The sequence below is a fragment of the Gracilinanus agilis genome, chromosome 2 (assembly GCF_016433145.1).
Source record: "Gracilinanus agilis isolate LMUSP501 chromosome 2, AgileGrace, whole genome shotgun sequence".
NCBI lineage: Eukaryota > Metazoa > Chordata > Mammalia > Didelphimorphia > Didelphidae > Gracilinanus > Gracilinanus agilis.
The window spans coordinates 518,093,153-518,117,525 of NC_058131.1; the positions used below are offsets into that span (position 1 = coordinate 518,093,153).

The 24,373-nt window shown below is 35.3% G+C and overlaps 1 protein-coding gene across 1 annotated transcript in view; it reads left to right on the forward strand.

The window, feature by feature from the left end:
* The window catches only part of SCFD1 (sec1 family domain containing 1), a 152,211-nt gene that overhangs the window by 38,071 nt on the left and 89,767 nt on the right, over positions 1 to 24,373 (forward strand). Inside the window, exon 10 of the mRNA XM_044665052.1 lies at positions 72 to 171. Coding sequence (XP_044520987.1) covers positions 72 to 171 — 100 coding nt within the window. The remainder of the gene's footprint in view (positions 1 to 71; positions 172 to 24,373) is intronic.

Sequence of the window (24,373 nt, forward strand, 5' to 3'; positions counted from 1 at the left end):
CATACTAAAGAAATTAGAACCTCTACATATTTCCATACATTTCAAGAATTATGAATATTTTTTATTTACAGCTTCCAAAGGCCTTTATTAGTCCTTGTTGACAGGAACATAGATTTGGCTACTCCTTTACACCATACTTGGACATACCAAGCCTTGGTGCACGACGTTCTGGTAAGAGACTAAATAAATACCTCACTTAACTACTGAAATTTAGTATTAATATCCTTTTAATGTGATGTCACCATTACTGATATATAGTATGTATGTGTTAATCATTAATAAGTACACACAAAATATTCCTGTGATGAAGTTATATGAAAGGATTTGTTCCACTATTCATGGTAATTATTAGCAAGTCAAACAAAACCATGTTATTTTGAATAAATTAAGTCCAGTTTGAATTGTAGAATATTTTGAAATAAGTGAAATTCTATCAAAATATTAACTGTGACTAGAACTAATTCTTTAGGATTTTTAAGTTAGGGTCTGACCAGACCTCCTTGACAGTGCTTTTATCAGTTTAACCAAGCTCCTTGAAATCTTCTTTACATAATTACAGTAAATCTTAACTATGTCATGGTTAACAAAGCAAAGTAAAGAGGTGTTCTGATTAAAATAGCTTCCTGGCTATTGGGAAGTCATTTATGCAATCAAAACTTTCTGGGCATCTCTGTGAAGGATATAGGAATTTATACTTCTAACAGTCTCTTTTATGTATCTGCAGGTGTATTGGTGAATCTCTAAATTATAAACTTTTAGAATTGTGCCTCTAGTTTTAGTTCTTCATTTTAATAATCAGAATACCCATTGTAACATCAACACACTAAAAGAAAATTCACAAAAATTCAAAACAAAATTTGTTTCTGATTACTTTAGCTTGGTAGAATAAATTTAAGGGGGGGATCCTTAAAACATCATAGAATCTGTCTTAGAAATTCTGGAGAAATGTTAGATTTCCAAAAACAAAGTTTTATAATCAATATAAGAAGTTAATAACAGTTTTGAAAGGCATCAAGGCAAATGGAAAGGTATTAAAAACACTCTCTTTCATTGTGTCTATGATCTTTTCCATGAATATTTGCTCTAAAAATACAGATCACAACCCATCTAAGCCTCATCATGCTGTTGGATTCTTGGGTATATTTCCATGAATCCTTCACAGATGAAGCTGCCCAGTAAGCTAGAGGCTTTTTGCTGCTTGTAATGTTTTATGGATGTCAGATATTCAAGTTGTTATGTCATCTACCTCCCTTAAATTTTTTTTTATATTCTCTTCTTTTTTTGAAACATTACTGTAATTTCTCAATGACTCTTTTCCTAGCTCCTCAGCAGAGCCCTTTCACAAATCAAACAAACATATTGAGGCAGAATGAACCATTGCACTATTTATATCTGAATATGTTTGACTTATTCCATACCCCTTCTTTACTAGTAGGTGGGATATTCCACTGTTGAGTCCACTTTAAGTCTCAAGTGGTTACTGTATTGATTAGAGTTCAAAAATCTTCCAGTGTTGTTTCTTTTGTGTTGCCATGCTCATTACGTTAATTGCTCCCAGCTTTGCTTATTTCACTCTGCATCAAGTTTCTTTGAATTCTTCATATTAGTTGTTCCATATGGCATAATAGTATCATACAACAGTTTATTCAGCCACTACCCACTTAAAGGGCACATACTTTTTTTCCACTTCCTGGCTATTAAAAAAAAAAAGCATATCTGTAGTTTGTATATATAGGACCCATTCCTAAGTTTTCCATTGCTCTTTGGATCACTTAAAATTTTGCTTCTGAGATCATAAAGTTCTATGATTCAGAGCCATAAAGCATCACTGGAGAGTATTGATATTTTTTTAAAAAGTGAGCTTTTGTGGTAGGAAACAGTTAAAAGTCTTTGAAAACTCTTTGTAATTTCTGAAATGTACTCTAGCACATGGTGATTATTTTCTTTAGCAAGGGAGTTGGAAGGCACTACCATGGAGAGTACTAAATAATTTAGTGGAAATTTTTTTAATCTCTCTAATGCGAGTGCACAACTAAAACAGTATATATTGTAACCAACCATGTAATCTCATAAATTTTCCACACAAGGTCCGTCTAGTGTTTTTGATACCTTCTTTCCAATCTCTTAGTATAGTATAAATTTGTTCTCTCAAACTAAAAATATTTCTTCATGGTCTTCTCAATTGTGTCAAGGTCTGACTAAATGGGATAAGCCAGGCCTGCCTGGTCCTACATATAATGGGCCAAATCTAAGTCCTTCCTTCAAGGGACTCAGGGTCTTATGAACTTCTTATTCACAATGTTCTAGGACTTCTCCCTCCTATAGGTTTTATCTGGAGACCTTCACTCCTGGTTTTGGGTTCAGGAATTATTCCAATGTTGGGTTCCTACTTCTGGTTTCTAGGACTACTTGGGTTAGATTTTGCCTAGTAACTTTCTTCTGCAATGTGTTTAGGGCAAATGGAGCCTCACTGGACTCTTCCTGGAATACTAAGGCTGATTTCTCTCCTAGGCTTTGGCTACATGAACCCTGTTGACATTGGGCTTTTGGCCTCAAACTGTATTTCACAGAGTTCACTGTTGGACCTTTCTGTTTTGCAACCAGCCATGAATTTGGGAAAGGAGTGAGCTGGAATTGCCATGCTGGATCCATCCAGAATATGCTGAAGTTATTCTTATGCAGCCAAAGGCCTTGGGAACAACCCAGGCTTCTTTTGTCTTAGATGCTGCCTTGCTCAGGCATTAAGTGCTAAGACTACCTTAAAGTCTCCATAGGTGTTTCCCATCTATTCCTATTGTACTTTTGACCTTCTCTGCTGATGGAGATCAGCTTGTCTTTCCCAGGATTGCTATAGGAGGCCAGGTGTTCCTCTGTGGATTCCTTTGTTGAGTGGTGGACCCTAGAAATGATTTTTTCTGTGGCCTAGGAGAATTGCAAATCTAAGCCTTGGTGGAATGTTTTGGAGGAATCTGGGATGCACATAGGCTTCTTCCCACAATCCTTTTTTGTTATCTCCCTTTGCCCTTGTTTACTAGCATGTTTTCTTTCATCTCTGATGATGCCATCATCCTTCTCCTCAGAAGTCTTCACTGGTAATGTGTTATAGTATCAGGAAACAATTGGTTGCAGATGTGATATTCTTTTTCAGAATTGGCCATCTGTGTGCAGTCAGATCACTGACTAGAAAAATATTGGTGTTAAGAGAAAAAAAAAGACGGACTTGGTACTTGAAACCACATGGAAACATTGAAATCTCAAGGTAGTTTCTCATATATAATCTAGCTTCCAACATTTCGGCTCAACTCTGTAGTGCATTATTCATCAGTAATGACTATACAAGTTATGCCTACTGTCTCAATGAATCCAACTATGTAAACAAGTTTTTTCATCACATATGTTAAGAATTTGGTATTTTCTATGTTTAGTGCCTTTGAATTCTTTTTTGGAAAAGAATATTCATCACATATACACAAGAGGCTTCTGAGTAAATCCAAAATCCTGAGAGCTGAAATATAGTCTATATTCCTGGTTCTACTTAGAATGTGATTTTCTCTTGGATATACTCATTTATTACTCCTTTTCTGTGTATGTGTTTATTTTTTTGTAAAAGTCATTTCTTCTGGCAGAAAAATCTTTGAAAATGAAAACATAAATTGTAACCAAGCTTCACAGAGCCATAAACATCTCTGAATTGGTTAGTAAGAAATACCACTTTTTTTTTGTTTTTAATTTTTATTGATTCTATTTTGCTTTTGTGTCACTTTCCTTCCCAAATATGTTCTGCCAGTTCTTCTACTCAAAGTCAGCTTTTGCAACAAAATGTTTTAAAAGTCTGGGGAGTGAGGGTAGGAGGCAGGAAATAATTCAGCAAAATGAGCCAACACATTAGCCAAATATGACAGTATACATCATGTTTCACACCCATGGTTCTCTATCTCTGCAAAAAGGGTAGGTGGTACATATTCTCTTCTTCATATTATTATGAAGAAAAAGTATTAAATTATTGAAGTGATGTATATTATTTTTGTGGTTCTGTGTGCTTCACTTTGCATCTATTCCATGTTTCTCTATATTCTTCATGTTCATTGTTTCTTAAAATGTAGTAACAATTATATTCATGTAGTACAGTTTGTTTAGTCTTTCCACATTCAGTAGAGGTTTTGGCCACTACAAAAAAATCCTACCATGAATATTTTGATATATATTATTAGATAATATATGAGACTTCCCCCCCCTTTTGTTACCCCTTTGAGAGTAAATGTATATTAGGGGTCTCTAGGTCAAAGAGAAGAAGTATTTTTATCATTTTCTTAGTAGTAATTCCAAATTGCTTTCTAGATTGATTGAACCAATTTAGAGCTTTCACCAAGTGTGCCTATATTGTCTTTTCAGTTTTTTGGTAAAGAGGTGAACCATAGAGTTGTTTTAATTTGCATCTTTGTGTTCCTAGAGACTCATTGCAGGCATATTACCCAAGTATTGTAGATTTGTATCTATGATTGTCTTTCTTCTTGTTCATGGCTTAGTTGAGTCTTTTGCTGTTTTCTACGACTTATTTTTCTTTTTACTGTTTTTTGTTGTTTTGTGAGGTTGTGCTGTCTCATTGTTTTCCAATTTCCTCCTTTGTAGCACCCCCCCTTTTTTTTTAACCCTTACCTTCCGAAACCTTAGAATTAATACTATTTATTGATTCTAAGGCAGAAGAGTTGTAAGGGTTAGGCAAATAGGAGTTAAGTGATTTGTCCAGGTCACACAGCTAGGAAGTGTCTTGAGTTCACATTTGAACCCAGGCCCTCCCATCTCTGAGCCTAGCTCTCAATTCACTGACCCACCCAGCTTCCCCACTTTGTAACCTTTCTAAAAAAAAAATCTTAGGTGCCATTTTTAAAAAGCATATTAAATTCAACAGAGTAGTAACAAAATTGCTATGATACTATTGTAACAGTTTTGCTTATGTTTTTAATTTTTTTTCTCAACATTTTAATTTTTTTTTGGTTGAGTCTCTATTACTACCCACTAGTCAAACAAATCAGTACATTGGCTCTGTCTGAAAATATATATCATTGTGCATGTATAGTAAAGGTTCTGAAAGGTGGCTTATCAGTCTTCTGAGATTATGATTGGTCTCTGCCCTGATCAGCTTTCTGAAATATATCAGTTGTTTTCCTTTACATTATCATGATCATCTTGTAAATTTGTTCTACTTTTGTTTCACTCCACACAAGTTCATACAAGTCTTCCTAGGTATCTCTTAGTCATTCATCATTTCTTATAGTATAATATTTCATTAAATTTGCATACCAGTTTGTCCTGCTAGGTTCTTATTAACGAGTACTAATTTGTTTCAAGTTCTTGGCTTCAACAAAAAGTGCTGCTATAAGTATTTTTGTACATAAGGCTCCTTTCCTTCTGCCTCTGACTTCTTTGAATAATATGTCTAATAATGGCATTAGCAGCCATCTTATGTACAATCTAGTGATTTTTTTATATCATTCCAAATTATTATGCAGAATGATTTTACCATTTCATAGTTCCACTAACAATTTATAGTGTGCTTGTTCTTCACAATCCCAGCAAAGATGAAAAATTTTCTTCTTTAACTTTTTGCAAGTAATTTTGTATCCTAAACTAATGTTACCTTTGATTACCATGTCTTACATGACAAAGTCTTATGGGGAAAACCAGGGAGTTATCTCGGTTCAGACGGGTGAGTAGGAGACAGGAATGGACAATAGTCTGGGACCAAACAAGCCAGGGAAACTGGGTTTAACTGTTTGGGGAAGTGATAATTGACAGTAGTGACAGTTAGGCCTTAACTTTTACTCTGTTCCACCTAGACAAGGAGTCTGTGAAACTAGCAAGTAAATGACAAGAGGGCTTATAAAAAAGTTTAATTAAGGGAACTATAGTCTAAAGGATGGGAATAAGGGTTTCTATACTTCCAGACTACGGGCATCAGGGAAGGGACTTATCTACATTGAACTGAGAACTAAAGCAAGACAGGGCCCAAAGAATAGCAGGACTGAAGTGGGTATCCTCACAGCAGAGTCCTTACACGCTCCAGCGATGGTACAGCTTTACCAGGTCTTCAGCCAATACTCCTTCAATTGGGTAAGTCAGGGTGCTAAACCAACCTAGCTGACCAGCAACTCAGGTTAGATTTTATTGTCTCTACCTAACCTCTCACAGGCAATTGACTTTCCTCCTTCCAGATATCAGGAAATCAGGGTACAAACTCCACTTCTTCTGAGGTCTCCTAGGAGTCAGTTACAACTTGTCCCCAACCACCATGGAGTCCGTCTCAGAGAGAGAAGCACACTTCCTGCTTCCCCATTCCATTTAGAATCCCTCAGCCCTGCCTGCTAAGTCTTCTAAATACTCATTTATTAATCTTCCTCACAACAAAAGATATAAGTGGTTGCTGGCTGAGGCAGTTTTGAGTTGCAGTTGGCTTCCTTCTTACTGGAAATTATCTAGGACTAATGCTTAGACTTGACTAGGAATTGACTTAAAAGATTTGTAACGATTTTTCCAATATATGATGGTGAGGTATCTTAATATTTTCCATTAATTTTTCTGGCTCATTTATTATGAATTTTTCAAGCAGCATATTTGTGTCCAAATATAATGAGAAATATTGGTTCAAAATCCAAATGATTTTTGGAGTATTCACCATTTTGGATGGCTTACACCTCTTTCCTCAGTTGGGAAAGCTAATCAAAAGTCAGGTGTGGAAATCATTTGTAGGACTATAAAAATAACCATAAGTGTTTGGGTATTTGAGAAATGGATGCGACAGATAGGTATTTGGGATAATTACAGTTTTTAGACTTGCTCAAAAATGGGATAATTCTGGTAAAACTTTGGGGAAGAGAATTGTTTGCCGTTATTATAAGGACAGTTTTTTGAAGAAGCATATAAAGAACGTTATCAATATGTGAAAAGATATTTTTGATGATTAGAGATCCTAAAACTAGGCACAATAAAATATGAAGACATTTGGGAAAAGGTAGTATAGTTTGTAGAAGAACCCAAAGTGGGCAGCTGGGTAGTAGCTCAGTGGATTGAGAGCTAGACCTAGAGGCCGGAGGTCCTAAGTTCAAATATGGCCTCAGACACTTCTTAGCTGTGTGACCTTGGGCAAGTCACTTAACCCCTTATTGCCTAGCCCCTTCTACTCTTCTGCCTTAGAACCAATACACAGTATTGATTCTAAGGTGGAAGGTAAGAATTTTTTTTTAAAAAGCCTCTCATTAAATATTCTAATGTTGATGAGGGAACAATTGAGAATCACTCCAGAAGGAGGCTGAACTATACGGTACTAGCCTATATATAGAGTTGATGAGTTAGATTCTGGAATAAGTGAGCTCAGCAAAAAGATGTTGCTTCAAGGCATAAGATAAAATGGCACATCAATTAGAGTTGTAACTATAAGAATAGAAATAAAGATTTACATTTGAAAACTATACTTTTTTTTTTTAACGTGGGATTTAATAATAGAGTGAATTTAGGTGCCAAAGTAAAGTAAAACATTGAAGATGACCAAGTATATGACCTGAAAGAATAGGATAAGATAATAGTGATTAAAAGCTGTTAAATGGAATTAAAAGGGGGAAATGGAAAGGGCATTGCTCCCTTCCCTAGCAGTGTTCAGATTTAACTTCCTTGGAGCTGGTTGTCAATCTTCAAACTTTGCACAACAGTGTATCTTTTTCGTAATCTTTTTGCCCTAATAATATCAATGAATTTATTAGTATAGTACTTTATTTTTCAAGAATTTGTTGAATTAAAAATATTTTCATATATATTATTTCTGTTGCATTTCTAAAGTAGTTCTATATGGCTTTTTTCCTATTTTGACTTCTCTGTGGTATATGCCCAGTAATGGTATGTCTGGGTGAAAAAGGATACACAGCCTAATGAGTCTTCTCACATAATTCTACATTTTTTCTTTAATGGTAGGACTAAATTCACAGCTCTACCAACAGTATATTATTATATTTGTCCTCACACATGTCCTCTGATCAGTGAAATCTCTAGTTTAATTTGCATTTCTCTTTTTGTTGATTTGTCACAGTTTTTTTTATGAAGCTTGTTGATGGTTTACAATTATTTTTAAAGCTCTTCATACCTTGACCGCCTTCTTATACTTTGGATAGATTTACCAGAGGTCTTCCATACAAATTTTTCCCTAACTTGACAATTTCTGTTATTCTCATTGCATCGATTTTGTTCAGTGTGATATAAAAGGTTTTAAATTTTACTTAATCAAAATTATCTTTTCATCTCTTATGCTCTTCTCTATTCCTTATTTGGTTAAGAATTTTTCCCAGCCATAGGTGTGAAAGGAACCTCCTTCAATCCTTCTCTAATTATATATGATGTGACTTTTTTTATATTCAAGTTGAATATCAATTTTCAGCTCTAATTATGTATGTAATTTCTTCCAAACTTCCCAGATTTCTCAGTAGTTCTTGTCAGATAGGAAATTCTTCTGCCAGTTTGTCACTGAACTATTAACTATTTCTGAATCTTAGATAGTCTGTTCTACCAATCTGCATTTTTAATCAATATCAGATAGTTTTGATGGCATTGTGTTATGATTTGAAGACTAGAAATGTTCTATTGTCATATTTAGAATATTTATTTCTGGTTTTTATTCAGTGGTGTATGATAGTTTGGATATAATTTCATTTTGCATTGGGAAGTAGTCCTGGTGTGTTCTTTTGCTGACACTAGGCTGACTTAGAGTGGCTAGAAGAAATCAAATTGAGAAAGTTTCTTACTTTTAATTAGTTCTCTGCAAGTTGAATGTTGTATTTTGTGCTTCACTGCATTTCTAATTCTATGGTCTTGATCATTCCAAAGAAGCATTAAAAAGTTGTATCTCTTGTTGAGCACACTTCACTGACTATTAGGGATAATGTACCAGCTATTGATGTGTGAAATTAAAGCATTTCAAGGTTAATTCAAGCCCATAGTAAAGCAAAAATCACACCACAGCTCTAAAGGAAGTACACAGTTGAGTGTGAAAAATAATGCCAAGGATCCATAATCCATTGCTTCAAAACAGCCTAATTTGTAATCCTCAGACAACAAAGACCTTCAGAGGGACATGGCAGCTAAATTGTTAACTCTTCCTTCTACAGTATAGTATAGATTTCTTGAAGATAGAACAAGGAAACTAAAGCAAAAAGCAGTTGCTTTATTACTGTCATTATGAAAAAAGGATGACACTTGTGGGTGTTGTCAGGGAAATTTAAGTGAGCATGTAATATTTTGATGTCTTTAGCAGATTATAAGACACACACACGTTCTGGGGATATTTTTTTCTATTAGGCCTAAAGGCAAAGAGATGGATAGAAACTGGATATCTAATGGATAGAAATTTGCTATCAGAAAAGACCTGAGATACTTAGTTCCTCAGATATTGCCTAGCTATAGAAGCAGGGCAAGTCAAGTAATTTCTCTAAATATGTAAGATGAGAAATGAAGGAGCTCTTCTGGTTTGTGACCGGACTTGGAGGAGGTCTGGAGTTGGTGAGACTGTTCCACCTGGTGAGTGTTAAGACTGAATCTTCCTGAACTTCTCTTAAAGGAACTTCCTTTTTATAGAGACTCTGTGGCTGAGGCTTTTGCTTTGTTCTCCTTGGAGGCCCTTTAGGCCTCTGGCTTCCTGGCCTTGGGATCAAGGCCTGATTTCCCTCTGCTGAGGGTTAATTAGATCTACTTAGATTGAACTAAGGGATCAGAACAAATTATTTACTGTGTTAGATTACTTATCCTATCTTATCCTCTATTATTTTCTTATTTCTACTTCTTCTTTTCATTTGTAAATAAATTTCCATAGAAGTCATTTTAACTTGAAGTTAATCTTTAATTGGGGACTGATAATTGTTCAATCCCCTTGCAACCCAACCTTTTAATATTTACCCAAAAAAAATCCCTTTTCACCCCTTATAGAAGTTAGGACTCAATTATCTCCAATATCCCTTTCAGCTCTAAATCTATAATCCTTTGATAAGTCTTGTGCTGATTAAAGAATAATGAATTTAGATTTATAGATATTGATACTGAGAAGCAGAAATGGAAATTCACAAGTGGAAATTGAATACATGAATTGTACCATGTCATGAAAGATTACGAAATGTATAGAAGATAAACATGCTTTAATTTCTTGGGGATTATTAGGATTAATTAAGTCATAGGGCTAATGAGGACCATTTGGAGTAATTAGGATCTTAGCAGCTAAGGACAGGGTAAAGAATAGTGAGTAAGGTGTCTTTAAGGCCAGACAGAATCTTGAGAAGGCAGCCTGTTGGAATTCTGGGGAGCCTGAGTCAGTTGGGGTTTTCCAACTGCCAGTGGGCTCCTGGAAGGTTTTTTCCTAGGAGGAGTGCAGATGTTTCTGTTCCCTGGAACACTGAAAAAAACCAGTAGCAGTTGAAGGAGGCTGTAGACAGGTTAGAGTTTCTGGAATAAATTTGTGGGGGAAATCAACAGAAAAGAGAGAGAGAGCCTGGTTTTTCCTTTGTGTGGCTGCTGAGAGTGCCAAGCCATTTGGCGGCCTGCTTAGGCTGAAAAGCCTACTAGGCCTAGAAGGGCTGGCAGTAGGCAGAGAGAGTAAATAACCAAACATTTAAAGTTGAAAGAAATCTAAGGACACAGTAAACTTATTTATATAACTAAGAGGATTAATAATTAGCATAATATGTTTAAAATAGACCTTGGGAATTAGTATAGATTAAGGAGTGGTAAGCAGGCTCAAGGAAACTTGAGCAAGAAGGAAGTTCTCCCCAACTAGAAGGGAGTGGGTAAAAAGCTTAGACCCCTTTGAGACTAGGGAATCCATCCTAATCCTCAACCTTCATTACCTTTCCTTACCTTTCCTCAAACCTTTTCTAATTTTTTTTTCATCTGTCTCCAGTAGTTATCCATTATGGAGGCCCAAACAGTTACATGGAGCTTCAGTAGCCATAAGCTATTAGGCCCAATCTATTATAAGCAGTAAAAGATACTGCATCCAATTCCTCCCCCTCCCCCCTTAACATTACCATATTAACATTCCTGGCTGCTCTTATTGGTAACATTCTTATTTATAACATTCTTGGAGATAGATTACACTAATTGGATCTCATTTGATTTAAAATCCTATGAGCTGTAAACAAAGGTAGAGTTAGAAAAATAGTCTGTTCATCAAGGTATTCCTAATATTCAATATGATAAAATTGTGGTGTCATGTTGAGAATTAAAGTATGTATCACAATTTTCTCAATTCAATCCCAAATTGTGTAAAATAAATGATCATAGCAGTAGGAGGACATTATGTATACCAAAAGCTTTTTAAAGCTCTAAAAAGTTGTGGCATTTATTGTATAAATCAGAAAACACAGTTATTTGCATTGTCTTAAGTGATTTATGCATATCTAGAGAAATAAGCTATTAATTTTGCACTCTTATTATTCATGCCCTTCTGTTACTTCTTAGATCATCTCTGCAATGAAATTGTAAAGCATGCTATAATATTAGTCATTCTATGTGAATGTGAAGTTAGGCTCGTGGGGAATGATCTCTGCTTAATAGGATAGTAAAATTTACATTTGTTGCATAATTTCTAAGCACAGGAATGCAAGTAAGAGAAAAAAGTCTCTAAGCCAAAAAGAAATAGGTTTATTGGGAGAGAACTGGTCTTACAATATAGACAGATTTCTGTTCAAAACTGAAAGACCCATAGTATTGTGAGAGGACTTCTTTTATGCCCAAAGAATTAGACAACTTATATACCAGATTAAAAGTAATTCAGGACAATTCTAAAAATAGAAACTGTGGATTGGTTGAAGTAATCAGGCAATGCTTCTTATTGGTAGAAGTCACTTGATGATGACTTGAAAGCCACTTGTCAAGGTGGGAGCAGGAGAACCTGAACTGATGATGTATCAGGCTTTGAACCCAAGGTCACACCTAATGACATATACTGAATCACAAGTTCATGACCATAATTGCTGAGGGTACATGATATAGGAATTTTGATGCCTAAGGCCCATACTCACAATGACTAACTATGCTAAACTTCATTCAAAACCTTAGACTTATAATAACAAAGGGTCTATTAAAATTATCACATAATTATCTAAAGACTACTGCTAACACTAAGATCTAATCCTCATATAAAGGGGTAAGTGATTTTTCACTCACACATTGACTTAATTATGAGGTATTTTATTATATGTTTTAGTTGTTTACCATAACTGATATAAAAACTTCATAGAATGTAACCATAGTTTTGTTGATTTCCTATAGCATAATTTTAAAAAATTATTTCCCACTCCTTTTTTATATGCGTGTATATATATATATCTTCTCTAAGTATTGCATATTATATTATATCTTTTACTTCCACTAGATGGAGTAGATGTTCTACATAGAAACCATTAGTTTGACACTGTCCATTTCTAAGTATACTCAATTTCAAAAATTAGCTTAATATATCTAAGCAGTGAATATTTTGATTGATTTAGAAAAAGGTAGTTTAATTTTCAAATGTTAAGAAAAAATAATGTAATCTAATGGAGTTAGTAATAAACTTGGAATCCAAGTTTTATCAATTCTCTTCCTAGTTCTGCAGCATATCTTTTTTAGAAGTAATTTAATTAGGGCTAGCTAGATGGCTCAGTGGATTGAGATCCAGGGCTAGAGATGGGAGATTCTGTGTTCAAATTTGGCCTTAGACACTTCCCAGCTCTGTGATCCCAGGCAAGTAACAACTCCAGTTGCCTAGCCCTTACCACTTTTCTGCCTTGGAACCAAAATACAGTATTGATTCTAATCCAGAAGATCTAGATTTTTAAAAGAAGGAAGGAATTAATTGAATTAGTGATATTCACTGTGTTAGTAAATTTGTCAGACAAAAATACAGATGCAGCAATAATGTCTGCCAAGAAGACGGAGACTTTATAGTCAAATCATCAGTCTTCAATTTTGGCATTTTTCACATGGATTCATGCTCTCTACACATATTTGCACTCAATATATACAGATATATATGTACATATATAAAAGATTTTTGTACGTCTTTGAAATAAGGAACATAGCTTTATTTGGTATTCCCATGACCTCAGAAAAGGAAATCTCTATTTCCTGATTTCATCCTATATTCTGTATTGTCTTGATTTGTCCTTAGCAACTCTCACTGTTGTTCTTTACAAGCTAAAAGATTTACTCTTTTGCTTATACGATTTCCTCATGTGGAAGTCAAGATGTGCTGTTATTATTAATTTCTCTTATACTATATGTCTTTATCATTTCTAGCTTACTTGTTACATTCCAAGTGGAATAACTTATTTGTTGTGGTAGCAACCTTTCTATATAGTCTTTCTTTCTTCTTTTTTAAAACCCTTACCTTCTGTCTTAGAATTAATACTGTGTATTGATTCCAAGGCAGAAGAATAGTAAGGGCTAGGCAGTGGTAGTTAGGTGACTTGCCCAGGATCACACAGCTAGGAAGTTGTCTGGTACATAATTTGAATCCAGGACCTCCCTTCTCCAGGTGTGGCTTTCAATCCACTGAGCCACTTGGTGGCTCTGCAGCCATTCTTTCTTCAAAGTCACTACCATAGTAGCTAAAAGGACCTCTCTGTCACTGCAGAGAAAGAATGGAACAGAAATTATTAGGAGCTGAGTTTTGAAAGAGACTTGGGATGCTGTGAGGTTCAGTGAGGTAGGAATTCTAGTCATAGGGGCAGTCTTTGCAAAGTCACAGAGATGGGTATCAATGTGGGGAAAAGGAAGGAGAATGTCCCATAAGGGAAAATAAGGAGGCAAATTACATTGGTCCTTAGAGTGTACAAAGGGAGGGAATAGATTTGCCTTGGACACATAAGTTGGGCCCAGGCTAAAGGGCTTTAAATGACAAATAGATCATATTTGATCTTAGAAGTAAGAGGGAGACATCAGTTTCCTAAAAAAACTGCACTGGGACTTGAATATAAGGCTATTTTGAAGGCCTTCACTTTTAGCATAAAAAGAATGTGTAAATTATATAAATTATACTTTTAGATCTTGTCTTTAGATTTCAAAAGTCAAGGGAGTGTGTGGATTAGATGAATAAAATTTCAGCTAAACTACCAATCTTTTTGTCATATTTACATAGCTAATAATATGGTTACTACAAATAATGATCTGATGTAAAAAGAATCACATTTCTGTTCACAATCTTTTCCAGTGATTAAAAGAGGCTTATAAATAAACACCTTTCAATTTCGTTTGATTGTCACTCATCATGTCATGCCTATTTTAAGGAAAACTTTTGTTTAAATGATATTTAAATGGTACAGAGTTAATGAAATGTTCAAGGAATTTATCAACTTTGGCATCTATGTTTGGGGTAACTTCCTCTGAAATATTATGAATCTTTTCTGCTAAAACAATTTTTTACTCTTTTTTTGTCTTTATCAAGAGGATTTTTTTCATTTTCAGAGAGATATGAGCTAGTTAAAAGCAAACTCCATTTACTTTTTTTATGTCTGACTTGTTATTACCTTATTCAATCAACTACAAACATTCTTCCTTGCCTCCAGGATCAAATATAAAATCTTCAAGTTTTTGAAACACTCTTATAACATCCCTTTACCACTTTTCTAGTCTTCTTGTACTTTATACCCTTTCCTACCGAATCTCCTGAAACCTCCCCATGCATATACTCCCTTATACTCTGCAGTCCAGTAACACCAACCTCTTGACTCTACCTCTCATGAGACACTCATTTCCTGAATCCAAGTCTTTCTTTCACTGCTTAGCCCTCCAAGCCTGGAACACTCCCTCTTTATCTCCCGTCAGATCTCAGTAAAAGTCCTACCTCTTCTATAAGCTTTATTAAGATCTCTATATAATTTTAATTTATCTCACGTATTTACTTTTGTTCATAGCTGTTTACTTTTCTTTATACCTCCAGCTTAGCACAGTGCCTGCCATATAGTGAGCACTTAATAAATTCTGGTTGTCTGACTAACATAGTTGTACCATTTTCCTCAATCCTTAGAATAGAAAAACGATTACCTTATTATGAAAAATACTAGCTGTTGCTAAGACTTCTTTTTTAAAGCAAATTGAATCCTTACCATTAACTATTGCAAACATTCTCAGCCATAAAATTTAACATTTAGGACCATTACCTATGTTAATGTTCTTGGAATTATTAAATTTGGTCAGTTGTGTCTTTCTCTTAAAAAGGTCTGTAGCAGGCATCAGTAAACTACCATGTTAAAGATGGCATGAGTGTTGGGGTTGTAAAGGTTAAATTTAGTAGTTGGACTTAAATTATATGAAATAACATGGTTGCTGAAGTTATTATATCTCGTCAGAAGTTTATTTGTAAAATAGAGAGGAAACAATAAAGTAGAAAAATGTGAGAGAGGTTAGAGAAGATACCTATACGAGTCCTCAGACAGTAGGGCCGGGCCTCCTCCAAGATGGAATCTAGTCTCTTAGGAAACTTTTAAAGTAGTCAGCCCTTTTCACTCACTCAATGAAGTAGTCCAGGAGTCAGAATCTAAGTTGAATCCAGAATTCAAGCTGCAGTCTCCAATGAAGTTCCTTTGAAGACTGTCTCCAAGAGACACTCTCCATGAGACTAAACTTCACTAGACTGTCTCAGCCTAAGGATTTTGTGGTTTTTATGGTGGTTTCCTGTTCCTGTCCCTTTTCATAGGGGCCAATCTCAGTTTCCAAATTGTCAAGCACTGCCCAGGGGCAGTGTCTGTGGGATTTACTTCTCACCTCTAAAGGTGTTAACTCTCCTAGTATTCACATGTTTCTGAGTATGAACTCTTAAGAGAATTCAAAAGTTTCTGGCTGTTTGAGTTAGAAAAAATGATGGGAGTTCTCCAAGTTTCTTACTGGCTTCTTACCTAGCACTAAGTAGGGTGTGAATTCACTAAGGGGTTTTCAAGCTCCTCCACCTAGTTCAAGCTTGTGTTGATTCAGTCAAAAGGTATAAAAAGGAGAGTTAATCCTTTCCTCAAAATCTAGTGAGTAGGGGTACTTAAGTTATTGTTATCCAAAGTCAGATTGATGTCTTTGTTCTGTTAAGGGTAAAAATTGTGGTTGGACTGAATATTTAAGAGTTTGGTTGCCAGGAATTGATTACTCAATTCCAAATGAAAGACAAGTCAGAATGACTTTTATGGTAGTTTATTTATAAATAGGAAAGAGTGAAAGCAAGGAAAAGGAGAGAAGAGACAGAGATAGAGAAAGACAGAGAGAGGGACAGAGACACAGAGAGACAGAGTCAGACAGAGAGAGAGACAGAAAGAGAGGGAAGACAGAGAAAGAGAGAGAACAGCAGAGAGAGACAGAGACAGAGAGAGGCACACACACACACACAGAGAATAGGAGAGAGAGACAGAGACAGAGACAGAGACAGAAGACAGAAGACAGAAGACAGAAGACAGAAGACAGAAGACAGAAGAAGAGAGAAGAGAATTACCCCGCTTAGTCCAAAGGTCTGAACCACGAGGCCCTCTCATCTTGGAGCTAGTACCTCCAGAAAAGCCAAGGAAAGGAAGTCAGCCTTTCACCCACGTGACAGTCCAAAAGGAAGCTGTCTGAGGTCTTAAGCTCCTCCAAGGCCAAGTTCAAAGGGCAAAAACCTCTTCACAGGAAGTTACCATCATATTTAAAAGATATTTCTTTGCATCACTTCCTGGATCCACCTTCCAGTTTTATGTGGATAAATGGCAGCTTTAACCTTGCTTTGGACTGCCCAGGGGGCAGTCAGTTGTTTTTGATTTGTCACTCCCTGGCACACAGGGTCATAGACCTCCCCTGCCATTTAATCCTTAAGTGGGGTGCGGTGTATACATTCTTGGTGGCTAAAGTCTAAAAGATAAATAGGGGAGAAATAATTCCATCTTCACAGTTCTTAGTATGGGATGATAGGTATCTCAGGCTTAAATATGTTTGAGTGCTAAATAGGTTTGGAATTATTGTTGGTTCTATAAAAATCCCTTTATATTTCTCACAGGTTTCAGAAAGCATTCAGCTAGCCATTCTTTCAGATGCTGGAGATTATTTCATAGTTCTTTGTAATCAATTTAGCAAGAATCCTAGCAAGATTACAGAGTGAGGTGTATAAGCTTAGCTCATTTCTATCACTTTTATCAGCAAAAGTAAGCCAAATAAAGTAAAAGAATATCGGAGGAATGGTAATAAATCCTTACAGGGAAAAACCAATCCTGAAAGATAAAAGACTAAAAGATGAATAAGCAAAAAGTACCATTTAATATTTAAGTACAGGGCAGCTAGGTGGCACAGTAGATAGAACACCATGTTAAGAGTCAGAAGCACCTGGGTTCAAATCTGGCCTCACACACTTCCCAACTATGTGTAACGCTAGGTAGGCTTTTAAGCAAGTCTAATTGCCTAGCCCTTGCTGCTCTTCTTAGAATTATGAAAGAAAAGATTTTAACATAGAGTGGAAATGGAATGCTGATGAAGCAAGAGTGACAGCCAGCGACAATTAGAAGGTTGAGGGAAGCAAGGACTTCTGGGAGGAGAAGTGACTGGAAGAGTTCAGTTTTGAACCCAAAAGAGAGCGCAGCTCAAAATCTGACCTCGAGATTGAAACCCCATCTTTTCCAGATGATTTCCCAATCTTATCCATTGCACCTGAGTGGACTGACTGGACATATAGCTGCCTGAGAGGGTTTTTCCCTGGAGGGCAGACTGTGTCAGGCCTTGAAGAGAGAAATGGCTTCCTCTGTGCCAGCCACACCTAAAGACATTTGTATTTCTGTAATGCTAAATTATGTTAGCCAGCATCAGGGAATCAAGAAGACAGAGACAGCTTCCAAGTGGGTCCTTTGGGCTGTTGGACAAACCTGAAAGGACCCTGCATCTTGCTCTGTGACTTCAGCTTAGGGAACTCCTGTTTGACCTCTTCCCTTATTTCACCCTTGTTATCCTGTCCTAAATAAATATTTGATATTTACAAATTAGCAGTCAGATAAACTGAAGAAGAGGGTAGTAGAGGCTTAATAGTAGAAGGTTTATTGGGGGGGAAGGGGGAATCACATTCCTGCCTGAGGGACATACTGGTTTCCCTCAGGCAGGAATGTGATCAGAAAAGGGACATTGGGGACGGTTAGGTTAAGCAAAATTTCCTAACCAAATGACAATCTCCATTCATTCAGTGTTCCTTAATCTGGTTCATACCTCTGTAATTTTCCTCTATCATCATCATATTCAGTTAGGCATAGAGGGGAAGGAGCACCCTTGGGGGGTTAGTTCAGTAACACAAACTAACCACTATACCATCGTCCAGGAGTTGTTCCTTTCTCCCTTTTAACAGTTTCTACTAAGACAAAAGGTAAGGGTTAAAAAAAATTTTTGAGACTATTATATAACAAAAATAAATAATATTGAGTCAAAGAAAATAAGGGGGGAAACCCAATAAAACATCTAAACCCCCATAGGAGAAAGAGTAGCTATTCTAATGTCCTACTAGGTGGCTAAAGAATGTAATAAGAAATCTAAAAAATGATCTACCATCTAAAAAATTGGATATTAGAATCTCAGCAGAAGAAAACAAAAATTGAACATGAAAATATTCTGGCTTTAGAGTTCAGTGATCTGAATTCAAATCCTAGCCCAGCCACTGAGTACTTACTTGAACAACTTTGGGCAAGTTATTTGACCTATCTGGGCCTTGGTTTCCTGGGATTACATGGCCTCTAAAATATTTTCTACTTCAAGATCTATTATTCTCTAACTTCACAGCTTGGAATATTTGGTGGAACATCTTAATAAAGCAGTGAATTTTGTGAGGAATAGAATGATGAAGTGGAAAGTAAAACTATATAGCAAGAGCAGATCTAATGAAATTATGACCATGTCAGTTTGTGTGGTTCATCCATTTGTACAGAATGTAATACATCCGATGTGACTATTGTCTTAAATTTTCTGAGAGGTTCACTACAAGAGAATCCATCAAACATTTGTAGTCATCCTCACTTTTTCCTAACAGTGTAAGAATTCCAAGTGAAATATTTTGATTGTCCATCTATTCTTACCATATGAATAACCCATCTTTTTTTCTAATACTTAATTGGAAGAGATCCTTTAAGGTATCATTTTGTTCTGTATCAAATACTTTTTCATAATCTATAATCAGAGTTGGATCTTGTGTTTTCTAAATCTTTAGTTGCTTGTGAAATTGTGGGATATAGTTGATTTTAAAAATATTTCATTGATATATTTTGTTTTTCCATCACATATATTTTCCTCTTCTCCCTTTCTGAGAGCTATTTCCTATATCTAAGAACTTTTTTCAAAAATAAGAGAAGAAAAAAAATTAGCAAATTCAGTGAATTTATAAAAAAAAGAACCCATTCATGTCATCAGCTGATAGGAATAGTTTTACCTCTTCTTTATGCCTTTAGTTTTTTTTCTTATTTTCTTGCTGTTGCTAGCATCTCTAGAGCTATATAAAAAATAGTGTAGACAGGACATCTTTGCTTCACTCCTGTATAAAATGGGAGAAAAGATAAAATCACAACAAAAACAAAGGAAAAAGAATTATCAGAACCTAGTATGCACTGGAATGAGCCAACAAAACTGAGAACACAAATAAAATAGAGAATTAACTCCAAAAATATGAAATACTCAAAACTTAACAATTCAAATAGCTTAAAAAATACAATTTCAGAAAAGGGAATAGAACTAGATGCAAAGGGAAAAGCTAACTCCTATCCCCCTGATGAATTTATAGGAGAATTCTATTTAAAGACTATCAGTATTATACAAATTTTTCTGAAAAATTGAGAACAAAAACATTCTATTAAAGTCCTTTAATGTGATAAATGTAATCCTGATAGCCAAATCAGAGGGTACAAAAAGACCAAAAATTACAGAAAATGTCATTAATGAATATCAGTTCCCAAATTTTAAACAAAATCTTGTCAAATAGTCTACAGCAGTGTATCAAAGAAATCTTTTAATGTGACCAAATTGAATTTAAAATTGGAGTCCAAGGTTGGTTCAACACTGAGGAAATAATCATTTTAAAAATTAAAACCTAAAACCATGTGATGATTTCAATAAATGCAGGGGGAAAGTTTTTAGAGAAATCTTTTTTTGTTTTTCTAATGATAAAAAGTGCCTTAAAAAACACCATATGCAATGGGGAAACTACTAGAAGCTCTCCTTAAAAATTCATATTTGTTTTTGAATTTTTCTTGTTATTTAAGCTTCATGACACATTTGGAGTTGAAACTTCAGTTAAGACTGAAAGTTAATGGTAGGAAAAGTTTCCAGAAATAATTCTGGAAAATAAGAATATAAGTACAAACTGACGATTTCTTGTTCATACCCTCGTTCTTGGTCACAGATTTCAGGATGAACTAAGAAGAAGACCCACACCTAGGAGTGGCAATTCCAGGGTGGAGTAGCCATAGCCTCTTGCCTTTGTACTAAGTAAAGAGAAAGTTCAGAAGTAACCATAACCAGCAGCTCTGTGGTTCTCACCTCAGGAGCCAAGTGAAAGGGGATCTTAGTTCCATTACCTCTTCCTGTCTAAATGCTATAGCAAAGTAACCAGGGCAGGAAAACCAATCCAAAAAGGAGCCTATAGTTCTCTGAACTACAAGAGTTTTCCAGCTGGTCATTAGTGTTTGAGTTTATCAAAAGTCTATTGGAATTCCAACTAGGAGCCAACCCATATCCCTGTTAGAATGCACCCAAAGCCTACTTCAAGAACTTACAAAGTTCAATGGAGGCAGAAATCAAACTTTGCCTTGCATCAAACCATTTGGAAACCACTGAAAACCTGCAAGTCCCCAGATTTAATTCCTCCTGGCATCGTGGAATAACATAATGCTTAATATTCTGAAATAGCAGCAACAGGACCTACCCAGACCAGGTGTATCCTCTAGAATTGTTCAGATCCCAACCCTAACATCAAGTCCAAAGTAGGGAACAAATAAGCTAGCAAAAATGATCCTACCATAAAAAGCTATCAGAGATGCTCAGTAAAACTCAATAGGATTTGACTGTGTTTCTAGCAGAGGTTTTCTTTTTTATTTCATTCCAAATTGGGCTGGGGGTTGTGGGGTCAAGTTTGGAGAGAAAAGAAAGATTTTTGTTGATTGAGAAAAAAAAAATTTTTTTAAGCTAGCGTTGTATCCATTATTGCAGGTCTAGGAATGGAACCATCATCTTTCTTTGTTAAAATAGTTGGTGGCCACAAATAATGGAAAAATCAGAAGGAACTATTCATTTTCACCAGGCCTGAGACAGTATTTTCATTTTGGGTGAATTAAAGATTGACTGATAGGAAAAAAAAAACAAAAACTTCCTAGCCACTCTCATGGGTTGTGAAAATTTACACAGTATGAATCCATTAATCTTCCCCATACCATGAATTTTAATTCTTAGTCAGTTCAATTGGTCAAAGCCAAGACAATGTGGTATAATGGATTTGGATTCAGAGGACCTAGATTTTAACTTTGCCAATTAACTACCAACAGTATGCCCTTGGACAATTTAACTTCTTTGGCCTTCAATTTCTCAATCTGTAAAATGAGAGAATGTGTGGACTAGATGATCCCTAAGGTCTATAGTCCTATTTCCAATCATGAAGAATTGAAATTGTTTATATTATTTGTTAACCTAAATAGTAGATTCTTTATTAGCTTTCAAAATATGTTTTAGAAAGTATGTAAAAAAATTTTTAATAACTGGAAGTTTACTTAAATTATACTTGAATGGATTAGTTTAACATAAAATGAATATCTAAAATATCTTTTTTTTTAATAATCTAAGGAATTGAAGTTTTAGAATACATTTTACTGAAAACTATTAAGGACAGATTTGGCATTATTTCTGTATGGGAAAAATAGTTTGATGCTGAAAGAGTTCTTTCTTGTCTTAAAGTTAGACAACTAGAGTTTGAGTCATCACTTTGCTACTAGCTACCTTTGTGACCTTGTAGAATTCATTTAATCTCTTGAGGCTCAGTTTTCTTAGCTATAAAATGGGGGTAATCATGCTTTCATTATTTACCTAAGAGAGTTATTGTGAGGAAATATTAATGTTATATTCTATTGTATTTTTATTTATTTTGTTAAATATTTCCCACTTACATTTTAATCTGGCTCAGGCACTGGGTGGTATTGCATATGTTTGACACATTTAGTCTAGATGACCTTCAAAATCATCTTCTAATTCAATGTAATATCTCAAGAGCTACTATGTATTAGGACCGTGATAGAGAATCTTTTAGAGACTGAATGCCCAAACTGCAACCCTCATACCACATGTGAGCCACCCAGGGGAGGGAAGAAGCACTCCCATTTGGCTGCTGGGCAGAGGACCAGGTCATGTGAGAAATGTCCTCAGGCACATGTAGAGAGGGAAAAGGAACCCTTTGCATGCCATAGGTTCACCAACACGGTATTAGGAGCTTTGCTATCTGTTTATTACACAAAAATGGAACAGATCTTGATTTAAGCCCTATTGTTTAATAATTTCATTTTCCTTCTGCCTACCTATATTATTTTCCTTTATGATTAGAATTTTATTTTCTCCCTAAAAGTTTGCCCATTTAAAAGAAACATATTTTCCACCTGTTTTTAGTAATAATGACTGTACTTAGTCACTGAAAGCTTTTCAGAGACTAATCCAATTGTCTCTACTTTGCTGTACATTTCTAAACTTTTTCTTCTAATAACAATAATAATATTAGCAAGCATTTATGAAGCTCTTTAAAGTTTGCAAGTCACTTCATCAATCCTACATTTTATCATCACAACCATCCTAAGCAATAGGTAATAAATCTCTGAAAAAGTTTTAATACATGGTTTCTTTTCAGAAAAACCAGTCTTTACAGAGTTGAGCTCTCTAGCTTTTCTGAATTGGACAATCCAGGTGGGTGGGAAATGATAAATGACAATTAAAAAAAACCTTTTAATGTCATGCTGAAATTATCCAGTTTTTTTTTTAGCACTTTAAAATGTAATTTGTTTGTACCTAGTAAACTGGCAACTTTTACTTTGTGGCGCCAGTGCCTTGGTGTAGCATTGCCCACAGTCTTTTATAAGCCAGGAAAATTTGATTCATAATATGAAAGGATTTTAGGTATTTCATCCTGTTAAAAACATTTCTGCTGGTGTGTATGTGTGTAAAGTTTCTGCTTTTCCAGTTTTTTTGGTGATGTACAAAACATTCCCATTTCATAATTTCAGTATTGAACATTACCTTTTCTTTTCTGGCTGGATATTGCAAATGATAGTTAACACTTTGCTTTTTTTATGAACTTTGGTAACTAATGTGGGTTTTTTTTTAATTCTGTTTCCTACAATGTTTATACTTACTATATAGCTTTGTATTTTTAGTTGATGGTAATTTACATCAGAAAAAAGTATGCCCTTGAATCTTTTATTCGATTAAACATATGGATTTATTTGGAATGAGCCTTGCCACTATTTGTTTAATTTTTAGATTCAAAACTATTTAATTTCATCATATGCTTAGTATCTTATTATAAATTTTATCAAATCGACATTTTAGCTTGTTTTTATCCAAAATCTTAAATTATCAAAAGATGTAACTTTTTAACCTGAGGTCCAGAGACAAATATCATTAGGTCTGGGACATTTTATGGAGGGGAGATAATTTATTTTTTTTCCCTGAGCCCTAATTAAAATGTACATTTCTTTCAGTAAGAAATATAAGTAAAAAGAAATTATTCTGAGAAAGTTTTTTTATCATTCAGTGCAAGGTTTCTGGATAAACCTTTTCAGAAACACATAAAAATTGTGCCCCAGCATGCTTTGTCTTGGTAAAAACCCTTTGATCTGAGGAGCACAGTTGGAAGAACTTTTTTTTTTCAAACATTTATTAATATTCATTTTTAACATGGTTACATGATTCATGCTTCTCCTTTCCCCTTCGCCCCCCGCACTCCCCCCACCCATGGCCAATGCACATTTCCACTAGTTTTGTCATGTGTCCTTGATCAAGACCAATTTCCAAATTGTTGGTAGTTGCATTGGTGTGGTAGTTTCGAGTCCACACCCTCAATCATGTCCACCCCGACCCATGCGTTCAAGCTGTTGTTTTTCTTATATGTTTCCTCTCCTGCAGTCCTTCCTCTGAATGTGGGTAGCGTCTTTACCATAAATCCCTCAGAATTGTCCTGGGTCATTGTATTGCTGCTGGTACAGAGGTCCATTACATTCAATTTTACCACAGTATATCAGTCTCTGTGTACAATGTTCTTCTGGCTCTGCTCCTTTCGCTCTGCATCTGTTCCCGGAGGTCTCTCCAGTTCGCCTGGAACTCCTCCAGTTTATTATTCCTTTTAGCACAATAGTATTCC